The following is a 14,873-nucleotide window of genomic DNA, read 5'->3' on the forward strand; positions in this document are numbered from 1 at the left end:
AAAAAAAAAAAAAAAAAAAAGTAATTATGTTTTTTGAAAGAAGGACTTGTTTTTCTTCAAGGCGTAACTTATTTGATCAAAAAACACAGTAAAACATTGTCAATGGAATTAAGTTTTAATAATTGAATTTCAAATCACTCTGAAATTATAATTGGATGCTAAAAACATTTATTATTTTTCATTGTTATAATCATTGTTGAAAACAGTTTTTTGCTTCTTAATTTTATTTATTTATTCATTTTGTGGAAACCATGATGCACTAAAATTCAAAGTTTGGGATTATGTATCTTTTTTTTTTATTAATAATTTTACTAAGCAATGACAACGTTTAATTGATTCAAAAGTGACCTGCAAATCATAATGTTACAACAGATTTCTTTCAAATATTTTTTTTTTCTTTCTGTTCCTTCAAAGATATTCGACACAAATATAAGCATGTCTTAATGATTCCAAACGTGTTTGACCAGTAGTGTGTACAATACAACAGATTACAAAAGTTTCAAATGACACATATATCCCACAGGATATTATACAGAATATAATATCTGCTGTGACTTTGCCACAAAGAAATCAAATAGTTAATGGTTACTAAAAATGGATTCATAGACATTCTGTGTCACATGTTCAGAATGAGTATTTGGAGTGGGACGCTCTTGCCAACATCATGTCATTTTTGCTAACATATTACAAACAAAGTTTAGTTGAAATATTTTATTTTATTCAGCATATTCGTAAGCTTTCATCCTCCTGCTGGATGATATAGTTCCTGGCAAGGTTAATTGGCTTTACACAGTGATACACAAATAAACAGAAATTTGCATCATAACTGTAAATAGCATGTTTTGGCATGGCTAGAACTCTTTTATTGACCAGTGAGCACAGGAACTTTTTCATTTTATAAACAGTAAATACAGAAGGATGGAGACTAAATGCAGTTTGACTTCGACTGAGGTGAGAGTCCATTAACACTACTAACTACTGCTATTCCCATGACAACCCCACTATCTACTGTGAAAAGATGCTCGTCAGTTTAGTTTAGCAGCATTGTTTCATTAAAAGGATTGTTCACCCAAAAATTAAAATTACCTCACGATGTACTCACCCTCAAGCCATCCTGGGTTTATACTGTATGACCTTCTTCTATCAGACGAATACAATCAGAGTTATATTAAAAATGTCCCAGCTCTTCCAAGCTTTATAATGGCAGTGAATGGTTTTTGAGATTTTGAAGTCAAACAAAGGTGTGTCCCATCCATCATAAAAAGTGCTCCACACAGCTCCAGGGGAGCAAAAGGCCTTCTGAAGCAAATCGATGTGTTTGTGTAAGAAATCCATATCCATATTTATACTTTATTAAACAGTAATCTCTAACTTCTGCTAACTGTCCTACGCGTGTCCCACGAGAGAGTGGGCTTTTTATGATGGATGGATGCACTTTATTGTACCATTGGATGAGCCAATATTGACGGTCAGAATGCTGAAACAAACAGAAATAGTTAGCACTCCTCAACATGTAGAAAGTTGTATCAAGCGTCAAAAAAAAAAATTGTGAAACCTGTGCATTAAATAAATTCAATGCACACAGACTGAAGTAGTTTAAGTCTTTGGTTTCTTTTTAATTGTGATGATTTTGGCTCACATTCAAAAAACCCACCAATTCACTCTCAACAAATTAGAATATGGTGACATGCCAATCAGCTAATCAACTTCAAAACACCTGCAAAGGGTTTCCTGAGCCTTCAAAATGGTCTCTCAGTTTGGTTCACTAGGCTACACAATCATGGGGAAGACTGCTGATCTGACAGTAGTCCTGAAGACAATCATTGACACCCTTCACAAGGAGGATAAGCCACAAACATTCATTGCCAAAGAAGCTGGCTGTTCACAGAGTGCTGTACCCAAGCATGTTAACAGAAAGTTAAGTTGAAGGAAAAAGTGTGGAAGAAAAAGATGGACAACCAACTGAGAGAACCGCAGCCTTATGAGGATTGTCAAGAAAAATCGATTCAAGAATTTGAGTGAACTTCACAAGGAATGGACTGAGGCTGGGGTCAAGGCATCATAGCCACCACACACAGACGTGTCAGGAATTTTGGCTACAGTTGTCGTATTCCTCTTGTTAAGCCACTCCTGAACCACAGACAACATCAGAGGCGTCTTACCTGGGCTAAGGAGAAGAAGAACTGGAATGTTGCACAGTGGTCCAAAGTCCTCTTTTCAGATGAGAGCAAGTTTTGTATTTCATTTGGAAACCAAGTGTCCTAGAGTCTGGAGTAAGGGTTGAGAAGCTCATAGAACAAGTTGCTTGAAGTCCAGTGTTTTCAGTGTTTTCCACAGTCTGCGATGATTTGGGGTGCAATGTCATCTGCTGGTGTTGATCCATTGTGTTTTTTGAAAACCAAAGTCACACTGCACCTGTTTACCAAGAAATTCTGGAGCACTTCCATGCTTCCTTCTGCTGACCAGCTTTTTGAAGATGCTGATTTCATTTTCCAGCAGGATTTGGCACCTGCCCACAGGACTGCCAAAAGCACCAAAAGTTGGTTTAAATGACCAGCTTGACTGGCCCCAAACTCACCAGACCTGAACCCCAGAGAGAATCTATGGAGTATTGTCAAGAGGAAAATGAGAAACAAGAGACCAAAAAGATGCAGATGAGCTGAAGGCCACTGTCAAAGAAACCTGGGCTTCCATACCACCCTCAGCAGTGCCACAAACTGATCACCTCCATGCCCACGCCGAATTGAGGCAGTAATTAAAGCAAAAGGAGCCCCCTACCAAGTATTGAGTAGATGTACAGTAATCCTAACATAGTCTCCAGAAGGCCAACATTCAACTCAAAACACGGTTTTTTTTTTTTTTTTTTTTTTTTTTAAATTGGTCTCATGAGTTTTTTTATTTGTTGAGATAGTGAATTGGTGGGTTTTTGTTAAATGTGAGCCAAAATCATCACAATTAAAAGAACCAAAGACTTAAACTACTTCAGTCTGTGTGCATTGAATTTATTTAATACAGGAGTTTCACAATTTGATTTGAATTACTGAAATAAATGAACTTTTCCATGACATTCTATATTATTGAGGAGCACCTGTGTATATATATATATATATGTGTGTGTGTGTGTGTGTGTGTGTGTGTGTGTGTGTGTGTGTGTGTGTGTTGTGTGTAACATGAAAATAATTGCACAGTATTTCATACTTGCATGACCGTGCGCTTGGAGAAAACAACTTTTTTAATGTTTTAATAATAATTTGGTACATCTTTTTTTTTTTGTTCTGCATATTTGTATAATCATGCATGTTAAGCTGAGGTGGCAACAAATATATTTTAACATTGTTTCTATTATTTGCAGTCAAAATCCAAAGGTTCTCAGCAGTATGTCAACAGGGTAAGTTCATCCAGTTTTATAGTCAGCATTGCAGTTTTCATGGACAATTTTGAGAGGGCTAAAAAAAAAACATATCAGATTAATGTGAGATTACTCATGTTACATTAACACAAATTATCACTAATGTTTTTCCTCAGCATGTTTAACTCAGGAACAGTTCCACTTTTATTCACTAAACCAGCGTCTGACTTTCTATCTCCAGTGGGAGACAAAAAGAGATGCTTTGCCAAATAATCACACTGCTACAGTATTTCACATGCAGTGACCCAGGGTCATTTCAGGAGCAAATCTCCTCTTGTGTTCACACAGGACATGAAAGACATGAGTTGCATAAATGATGACAGAATGGTCATTTCTGGCTGAACTTTTCCTGTAAGCCTGAAAACTCTCGAGCATGTTTAACTACGTTTATGTCTATTTTCTTTAAACCAATGATGCAACTTCCTTTTAAAGTCTCTTGTGAAAGTTCTAATTCCACAGCTGCCGTAACATAAATGTTGGTGCTGGGATCACATAGTGATCTCACCTCACCTCGCTCCCCCTCATGGCCGACGTTCTCTGCCCCCTCCAGCCCCTGAGCATATGAATAAAATTTTAATAATTGATTTTCAAATAATTCTGAAATTATGATTTGGTGCTAAAAACATTTTTTATTTTTCTTATTATAATCATTGTTGAAAACAGTTGTTTGCTTCTTTTTTATTATTATTATTTTATTTTGTGGAAACCATGATACACTAAAATTCTAAGTTTGGGATTTATGCATCTTCTTTTTTTTATTAATAATTTTACTAAGCAATGACACGTTTAATTGATCAAAAGTGACTGCAAATCCATAATGTTACAACAGATTTCTTTAAAATATTTTTTTTTCTTTCTATTCTTCAAAGATATTCGACACAAATATTAAGCATGTCTTAATGATTCCAAACGTTTGACCAGTAGTGTGTACAATACAACAGATTACAAAAGTTTCAAATGACAATATATCCCACAGATATTATACAGAATATAATATCTGCTATGACTTTGCCACAAAGAAATCAAATAGTTGATGGTTACTAAAAATGGATTCATAGACATTCTGTGTCACATGTTCAGAATGAGTATTTGGAGTGGGACACTCTTGCCAACATCATGTCATTTTGCTAACATATTACAAACAAAGTTTAGTTGAAGTATTTTATTTTATTCAGCATATTCGTAAGCTTTCATCCTCCTGCTGGATGATATAGTTCCTGGCAAGGTTACACAGTGATACACAAATAAACAGAAATTTGCATCATAACTGTAAATAGCATGTTTTGGCATGGCTAGAACTCTTTTATTGACCAGTGAGCACAGGAACTTTCCATTTTATAAACAGTAAATACAGAAGGATGGAGACTAAATGCAGTTTGACTTCGACTGAGTGAGAGTCCATTAACACTACTAACTACTGCTATTCCCATGACAACCCCACTATCTACTGTGAAAAGATGCTCGTCAGTTTAGTTTAGCAGCATTGTTTTCATTTAAAGGGATTGTTCACCAAAAATTAAAATTACCTCACGATGTACTCACCCTCAAGCCATCCTGGGTTTATACTGTATGACCTTCTTCTATCAGACGAATACAATCGGAGTTATATTAAAAATGTCCCGGCTCTTCCAAGCTTTATAATGGCAGTGAATGGTTTTTGAGATTTTGAAGTCAAACAAAGTGCGTCCATCCATCATAAAACGTGCTCCACACGGCTCCAGGGGAGCAAAGGCCTTCTGAAGCAAATCGATGTGTTTGTGTAAGAAAAATATCCATATTTATAACTTTATAAACAGTAATCTCTAACTTCTGCTAACTGTCCTACGCGTGTCCACGAGAGGGGAGAGTGGCTTTTTATGATGGATGGATGCACTTTATTGGACTTTATTATAAAGCTTGGAAGAGCCAGGACATTTTTTAATAGAACTCCAGTGATATTCGTCTAAAAGAAGAAAGTCATATACACCTAGGATGGCTTGAGGGTAAATCATGGGGTAATTTTCATTTTTTGAGTAAACTATCCCTTTAAGCTCAAAGGTGAAGTGTATCGTGTCTGCGCCACTAATGACAGCAAATGGAACTTTTGGGGGTTTTCCATCTTAGAGTGGCTGGACAAACAGTACCACAAACTCGTACCATTGGATGAGCCAATGTTTGGCGGTCAGAATGCTGAAACAAACAGAAATATTTAGCACTCCTCAACATTTAGAAAGTGCAAGAGTATCAAGCGTCAAAAAAATTATATATATATGATATGATATGTGAAAATGATTGCACAGTATTTCATACTTGCATGACCGTGCTTGGAGAAACAACTTTTTAATGTTTTAATAATTTGGTACATCTTTTTTTTTTTTCTGCATATTTGTATATTCATGCATGTTTAGCTGAGGTGGCAACAAATATTTTAACATTGTTTCTATTATTTGCAGTCAAAATCCAAAGGTTCTCAGCAGTATGTCGACAGGGTAAGTTCATCCAGTTTTATAGTCAGCATTGAAGTTTTCATGGACAATTTGAGAGGGGTAAAAAATAAATTAAAAAAAAAGACACCTTTACATAAGTCAACACAAACCATATCAGATTAATGTGAGATTACTCATGTTACATTAACACAAATTATCACTAATGTTTTTCCTCAGCATGTTTAACTCAGGAAGAGTTCCACTAAATATGACAATTCAGTCATCTTTTATTCACTAAACCAGCGTCTGACTTTCTATCTCCAGTGGGAGACAAAAAGAGATGCTTTGCCAAATAATCACACTGCTACAGTATTTCACATGCAGTGACCCAGGGCCATTTCAGGAGCAAATCTCCTCTTGTGTTCACACAGGACATGAAAGACATGAGTTGCATAAATGATGACAGAATGGTCATTTCTGGCTGAACTTTTCCTGTAAGCATGAAACTCTCGAGCATGTTTAACTACGTTTATGTCTATTTCTTTAAACCAATGATGCAACTTCCTTTTAAATTCTTTTGTGTTAGTTCTAATTCCACAGCTGCCGTAACATAAATGTTGGTGCTGGGATCACATAGTGTGTGTGTGTGTGTGTGTGTGTGTGTGTGTGTGTGTGTGTGTGTCACAGCCCGGCTTCACCCAGTCCCACCTCACCTCGCTCCCCCTCATGGCCGACGTTCTCTGCCCCCTCCAGCCCCTCCAGCGAATCCTCCCCCGTCAGGTGTGTGTCCTGCTCTGGCCTGCTTAGGCAGCTATCTATAGCAGTGCAGTATTCTAATCGTTCGGTGTTAATCTTCCACCTCGCACATTCACGCCTTCCCTCCTCACATCTGAGCATATCCATCAACTAACTTCATCACTGGGGCCATGTTTGATGGATTAGTGGGTAATAATATACTGTGCTTTATGGGAAGTGTCATTTTCTGTTGTTGCATATACTGTATGTATGATGATGTATTTCATGAAGATGTTTAATGATCAGTATAAGTGAATGTACCACCATCATATTTTGGGTGCACTTTAATTTACAGTAAGTGTACATAGTACAGTGTACTTACCTAAGAAAGCACTGGGTAAAAAAGGGTTAGAATAGGTTTAGGCATAGGTTCAGGGTTAGTACCTAACTATCACCCAGTCATATAATTACTATAATAAGTTCACAGTATGCACATTAATATATATATATATATATATCTATATATATATATATATATATATATATATATATATATATATATATATATATATTAATCCTTACTGTGGTACATCCATGGTGATACTATGTACTATGCTACTATGATTCGAATATTAATGTTCTATGGTATCTAAATGGAGATAATTTAAAGAATACTTTGTTTAAATTTAAACGTTATTCAAATGTTATATATACTTACTATGAATGCACAATATATCTGTACCATAACATCATTGATACTAGAGGCTGATTTTTATTTATTTATCAGTATCAGTTGTTATTATATATTAATTAAGAATGCTTATAGCCCCTATTTTTTACATCTAGATTAATTTTTCAGTCATCTAGTGCTCACATTTAATCTTTAAAAACATGAATAATTTAATAACGCAATAATATCTTTTAAGAAATATATTTTTCATACTGTACATGGTAAATTTGTGTTTCATAATTCACATTGCATTTAAAATTCACTAGCATTTAAAATGATTGTTTTATTTAGTGTTTTATTTTATTGTGTTATTTTATTTATTATCATTATTATTATTATTATTTATAAAAAAAACGTATCAAATATTAATATTAGCTGGTATTTTTTAATGGGTGCATCCTTATTATATAATATGGTACAGAATGATTAACACATTCATATACCGTAGTACAGTATTTACATGGTAACACAAGGTATTTCAAAGACCAACATTAAATATATATATATATATATATATATATATATATACACACACACACACACATATTCATACCTAAAATTACCATGGCATCATTTTAAAAAGCCATGGTGATATAATGGCACTTTTGAGATGTTTTATTTATTAATGTCAAAGGACTGAATATTTAAACTCATAAATGTTTTAATGGTTTTAATGTCCGATGTCAGGTGTTTTATGAAAAAGATAGATATTTTATGTGATAACACTAATGAAATGCATTAGCCTGCTTAAACATACATTTGGAGCTTGAAGTACCAGCTTCAGATTTTATTTTTTTAACTCGATGTCTTTGAATTATCTTCATGTGGGTATTTTTCTGATCAGATATTGATTGCAAATAAATTAATAAATTAATCTGCAAATCATGAAATTAATTCAAAGTTTTTAAAAGATTAATATATATTTCTATCTTCTCCAGTCCTCCGCCACGAAAGGCACGTGCACTATACGCCTGCAAGGCTGAACATGACTCAGAGCTGTCCTTTATCGCAGGCACCGTACTCGAGAACGGTAAGTCCCCAGCAGCGGGGTTTCAGTGGGTGTGCTGGGTACTGTATATCTGGTTAGGTTTGAGCCTTGCGCATCAGCATAAGAGCAGCAAACTGATATCTCTGCTTTGTTCCACCTTTTGCCCCTTAACAGGCATCAGAGCTCCAAGCTGCCGCAGTTTGACACTTGAAACCGTTCAGCAGTAGATCAGATTATTGTTTTAATGAAACCTCAGGCGTGTTCACTGCGGCTTCTACTGCAAGAGTAAACGGAAGGTGTGCCTCCCGTCTAATAAATTGCAATAAGCTTAGTTACTTTTAATATGAAACCAAGTCTCAGATTTCAGATTCAGTCCATTTTATTACAAAATTCAAACAATAAATGCCATTTTGGTGCTGTTTAATGTGGAGTGACAGATCAGTGTAGAGCCTCAGATCAAGAGAATGCACCACATAACATTCATTATTATTTTTACTGTTCTACAGCTTTTATCTTTGAATAATCCGTCAACAGCCATCATTTAAATGTTTGTATTTCATAAAACGAATTGGAGTAAAGTTAGCATTATAACTTTATAATTAAAGCTTTGAGTGTAATTTGTGTTTGTACTAATTTGAACCTTCAATATTATAATAATGTAGTACCAACTGACTTTCACGCATATTTTACACCCCCCCCACACACACACACACACTTGGGAAAGTTTGCCATGTACTGTACCTTATATACATCCAGAATAATTGATATTGAATCGAATCAATTCAGAATTTAAACGAATCGCATCCTTGTGAATCAAAATCGAATCGAAACATGACGTTTGTGTCAGTACCCAGCCCGTTACACAGAAGCTTCAGAAGATTAGTTATTGGACCTCTGTGGTAGACACAGGTTTTGGTGGTTATTGTGTGATGCTGCTTATGCGTATTCCTTTCACACTGTGAAAATAGAGGATAAATTGGAGGTAAAGTTGTCAGTGGCATCCAAAATGATCTTCCGTTTGCATCTTTGTCTCGTAGTGCATCCCTCAAGAGAACCAGGCTGGCTGGAGGGCACGCTGGACGGGAAGACGGGGTTAATTCCGGAGACTACGTGGAGTTTGTCTAGCTGGAAGTCAGTGAGAGCGGTGCCACACAGAGCCCGCTTTTGAAACAACTGAACTTCGACAGAAAAGCCGAGTTCATATGCCTGTGTGATAGAATGGGTTTTTTGGCAATCCCCTAGCGCTTGTTCCACGCATCCCACAATGCATTGCCGCTGTTTAAGACAAAGTTCAACACAAGATAAAAGGGAAAAAAATAATAAAAAAACCCGGGACCAAGTTGTTGCTGCTATCTCTGGCCGCAATGAAGAAATTGTGTTATTTAGGGGCTCATTATTAATTATTGGATTTATTTTTATTACTAATAAATAATGCTTTTATACGTGAGCACTTCCCGGTTCACCATGATGTAAACTCTGTGTGGTTTCTGTGCAGACTGGGGCTTTTTGAATGTCTTTTGTGTCCTTCAGGTTTTGTTTAGAACTGCTAAGAGATGACTGTTAATTATGGGAAAGAAAACTCTTGCACTCTTTGTATATCAGGAAGCATTTAAAAAAAAAAAAATCTGAATTTTTTTTTTCTCCTTTCTTAGCATGCAAGTGAAAAGTGTAAATTATTTCTTATGTGAATTAACATCGTATGTAAACCACTCGTATTTAAGCATCATCTCTGACGAGATTTGTGTTCGTTTGGAGTGTATTAACATTGTAAATAAGTGATGAGGTATAATTTTTTGTAAATGTGAATTATATATATTTTTATTGTAGCACACTAACTTAATTTTTTGATAGCCCAATTGATCTTTTTACTTTTTTTTTTTTTTTTTTTTTTATTATGTTAAATTTTCTGAGCCTTAATAGCCTTCTTTAGGATTTCATTTCAAATAAATAGTTAGTTTTGTTTTTTTTTTTTTTTAAATAAAAATGTTAATCAAATCTTGGTTTAATCGGAGTATGTTTGGTACAGATGAACTATTGTATAAATCTATCTTTTTCATCTGTGTCCAAGTGTAGCTTTGTGTCAACATTCAGATACAACGGGAAAAATAGCAACTCAGCACCAATGATTTCACAGTACTAACAAAGACGCTACCCGCCCTCTGAACAAATTCTGTCCAACATTTAATCAAATATGTGTAAAGATCGACATTGACTACAGGAGAGGTGTAATACAGAAGTCATACAAAACTATTTTTTTCAAACAAACAGACATTTTATATCGTTTACATTGGATTATTTTACATATAACTGAAAATGCAAACAAAACAAAACACCAAAAAGACTTTAATGAAAGCCATATACCAGTAATATATGATTTGCCCTTAATCTTTAAAGATAGTATCTGCATGAATTTTTGTACAAAATATACTATGTCAGGCCAGTATTAGGGTAGTGCAATTTCTCAGGCTCGGATACGTACACACACAGCTTTATTTTATATTTTTTCTAGTTCATTTTTTACAGCATTATACATGAGACCAAAGCCTAAATCTTTATAAAAGAAATAGAAAAGGATAAAATAAAGTAAAAAGAGCCTAGAGTTGGGGTAGTAAGTGCTACTGTAAAATGTAACTGCTTTAAATATAGTTTATTTTTATTTATTTAATTTTTTTAATCTGCGTTGCTTTGGTCACTCTGTTGCACTATACAAAATACACATCGCATCCCCGACTTATAATTTTAAGCTGTCATTCTTTAAAACAGTGATTACTCATATATTCCCTATAGATTTATAGAATGTACATTTACATACAACATAACACTTTTCTCAAAAGTGCATCTGTAATACAGTTCTTGACAAAAAAGATAGCAATTTCAGCTTTATGTATTAAAATTGTTTTGTTGTAAAATGATGTGTATATCAAAGAGAATCTGCGTTACTATATTTTAGTTTTAGTTTCATTTAAAAGTGATCAATGATTAAACAAATAACATTTGCTAGACATTTCAGTATGCTTCTAATTTATACAACCTATGTTTTATGGCTCACCAACTCCCTTTGCAAGGCCTACTGTGAAACGAATAGAAAATGTGACATCTCACAAACCTAGCGAGGAGTTAAATGAACCTTTAACCCTCTGATCGCCACGGGAGTTTTAATACTGTACATGGCCATACTGGCAAAATTAACATCTGAATCTTGTCAAATGACCAAATTATAGTTTTATATTTAAAAATCGTTTTTGTTAGGTCAATGTTTGGATGTTCAGATGGATGACTTAAATACTCAAACAAACGAAATTCCAGAAATGTGCAGGATACTCAAGTGCAAAAAAAAAAAAAAACGATTAGAAGGAATATCATATAATTAAAAATTCTGTCATTATTTACTCATTATTATTTGTCATTCCAAACCCATATGCTTTTTTTTTTTTCTTCTTCTTTTTTTTTTCTCGTGGAACACAAAAGATGATATTGTGAAGAATCTTCCACACAGCACTTTTCCATACAACATAGTTCATAGCGACAGAAAAATCACTACATATGTGAGCCTGGACCACAAAACCAGTCTTAAGTGTCAATTTTTCGAAATTGAGATTTATACATTATATTATGTGTGAATGGATAAGCTTTCCATTGATATATTGGTTTGTTATGATAGGACAATATATTGGCCGAGATACAACTATTTGAATATCTGGAATCTGACCCGGGTGCAAAAAAATCAAAATACTGATGAAAATCGCCTTTAAAAATGTCCAAATGAAGTTCATTTCTTAACAATGCATATTACTAATCAAAAATTAAGTTTTGATATTTTATGGTAGGAATTTACTAAATATCTTTATGGAACATGATCTTTACTTAATATCCTAATGATTTTTGGCATAAAAGAAAAATTGATCATTTTGACCCATACAATGTTTTTTTTTTTTTTTTTGTGCTTTTTGCTACAAATATACCCCAGCGACTTAAGACTGCTTTTGTGCTCCAGGGTCACATATAAGTTTTGGACCAACATGTTGGAGAGCAAATAATGAAACAATTTTCATTTCCAGATGAATTATTCCTTTACAACTGGTAATCAAGCATATCTGGTGCAAAAACCCTGAAGCGCAGACATGAATGTCAGTTGACACATAACGACAAGCAAACACATGCAACAAATGTTCCTTTTGTTCTGATGTTACCACAAAAAGAGTACATCTGTGGCTTGGCACCACAGGGATACATCAAAGACAAAGACAAGAAAAAGTGGGTCAAACTTGTGGGGCTCATATGGGTTACCGGATTTAGAATATGCAGAGAGCATTCCAAAAAAAAAAACATTTAAATTAAAACAACGGTTTTCAAGGATGACAGAAAAAACGAAAAAGAAGAAGAAGAATGTCTGAGATGTTGGCAGATGTGCAGCTTCAAACAAGCACAAACACTGACTGAATGACATGAACACACAGCAGGGGGAATGCTGGGATATGCTAATCTCAATATGTACCAGAATGGATGGAAAATCTGACAAATTAAGTCCCCTGAACTCATTCACAGATCACATGACTTACCATCACCTCTCTCTCTCTTTTATATCCAAAATGCTTACAAGTAAAAATGGCCATTTTTTATGTGAACCTGAGCAAATAATCAACATAAAAAAAAAACCCTCTCTAACAATAGTTTTCTTTTATTTATATATATATATATATATATATTAAATCCTGGACTTTCCTCCCCCCCCCAAAGTAGTGATAAACAATGAGGACTGACGAAAATGTCTGATTCATAAATGTGTTTTTCGAGTCAGATTTTCACATTAAATCAGTTGATCATAAAATGTCTAAATGAACCAGACTGATTCTGGTTCTCAACAGCTCACTAAGGGAGACATTTTCAGTGAATAATGACTTTGATTTGGGGTTTGCTCATCACACCATGCTGATCGTATGAATTCATAAGAATTGGAAACACAGAGAATGAGTCACAGATGAGCCACTTTTACAAGACTTTTGTGTTCTACGGGTTTGGAACAACATGAGAGTGAATAAACAGTGGAAGGAATTTGGGGAAGAGTTTTTTGGGAGACCTATCCATCCCTACAAATTATATTTCAGTGGAACCTATTCAAAAAAAACAGAGAAAACAACTCAGTATTTAATGTCAGTCATGGAACAGAATTTTGATTTGAATCAAATTATCTTGTGGTTTTCCATGGTGCTCCAGGCTTGGAGATTCGATGAGATTTTAAAAAATTTCAGCATAATATGGTCTTATGTTTCATGGCTGCTTCAGAATTTGGAGCTGCCACTTCCAGAGAACCACCGCGGCAGGTTTAGACACCGGGCAGAGACGGACGTGATGAATGTGAATCATCAACAGAAATTCTGAATGCAAAGTCAATTGCGTTAGCCTGAGAAATGTTCGAATCGATTCGCAAAGGCCAAAAAAGGGCACATTTCCCTTTTTGTGATATACCTTTGTAAACTTTCAGCAGTTGTACATGCAAAAAAAAAAAAAAAAGAGAGAGAGAAAATATCACTAAAAGTCATATTCTGTCTGCTCCAAGTACACCTGCTCCATGAACATTTCTGAAGAGTGCAAGTCAGCCTCTTTCCTCTGAGAATCAAGCAAAAAGCGACTAGGTATCCTCAATTCATTCAGATGTGTTTGGGGAAAACGGGCAGGCTGGACTAGCGCTCTGGTAATAATAGAGTGGCGTTTAAGGCATTGTTATGATCTTAAGGCAGTCATTTCTGATGGAAGTCAGAAGAGGCTTGACACTCCCGTCTTTTAAATTTTTGGTAGCTGATGGCTGATGATCTCCGCCAGCATCTCCAGGAAACTCCCACGCTCAGAGATTTATTCACAAATGTGTAGAAACAGAAGTTGAGAAGCTCCTCCACCATCTGTGGAGAAAAGTAACATTCAATAGGGCTTTTACAAACTGCATGATGCCTACAACCAACCTAATAGCGGCTGTCAACAGAACGATTACTATTTTGATAATCGATGAAACGGGGTACGAATTTAGTTTTATACGAATCCATCGTGAATCGCACCGTTTATTGTATTCCTTTATATTTTTAGTGTTTAGCCCCCCCTTTTTCCCCCAAGGACAATATAATTAACAAAGGGGTCCATTATCCATTCAACATAGACTTTTTAGAGATTTTAACCATTTTGCAATTGTCATATCCCTCATCCAATAACAACCCCAATGGCAGTTGTGTTTTATTATGTGTTTAGTTATCCTTTTGTCGCACTTCTTCGGCCATCACAACACTGACCCCTGCATCACTATAGCCAATATTCACAAGGAGCGTACGATTTCAAATAATGTTTTCACCATGGCAGCTCCTTAGGGCTCCCTAAAGTAGTATAACATCCCGAACAAAGCTTATTAAGGAAGCTTTCAGAACACTATTCATCACAAAAGAATAAAGAATAAAACAGAATTAAAATTGCCCAGTAAATTGCATTTTATTATTTTTTTTCCCTGTAAACAGCTTATATAGCCTTCCCTGCTGCTGTAGAATTGTTAATACCATCCTCTCCATAAAAGTGCCCAATTGCATCACTTGAACCTGAAATGGATAAAACTCATCATTTTCATAA

General features: G+C 35.0%; 1 protein-coding gene across 1 annotated transcript in view; it reads left to right on the top strand.

The window, feature by feature from the left end:
- Positions 1–9,612, top strand: part of LOC109083789 (rho GTPase-activating protein 26-like) — an 85,302-nt gene extending 75,690 nt beyond the window's left edge. Inside the window, 5 exon segments of the mRNA XM_042711352.1 lie at positions 3,353–3,388; positions 5,842–5,877; positions 6,502–6,594; positions 8,218–8,309; positions 9,305–9,612. Of these exon segments, the coding sequence (XP_042567286.1) occupies positions 3,353–3,388; positions 5,842–5,877; positions 6,502–6,594; positions 8,218–8,309; positions 9,305–9,435 (388 nt within the window). The 3' untranslated portion in view covers positions 9,436–9,612.
- Positions 9,613–14,873: the final 5,261 nt, after the last annotated feature.

This window comes from Cyprinus carpio, chromosome A21 (genome assembly GCF_018340385.1).
Source record: "Cyprinus carpio isolate SPL01 chromosome A21, ASM1834038v1, whole genome shotgun sequence".
In the NCBI taxonomy this organism is placed as follows: Eukaryota; Metazoa; Chordata; class Actinopteri; order Cypriniformes; family Cyprinidae; genus Cyprinus; species Cyprinus carpio.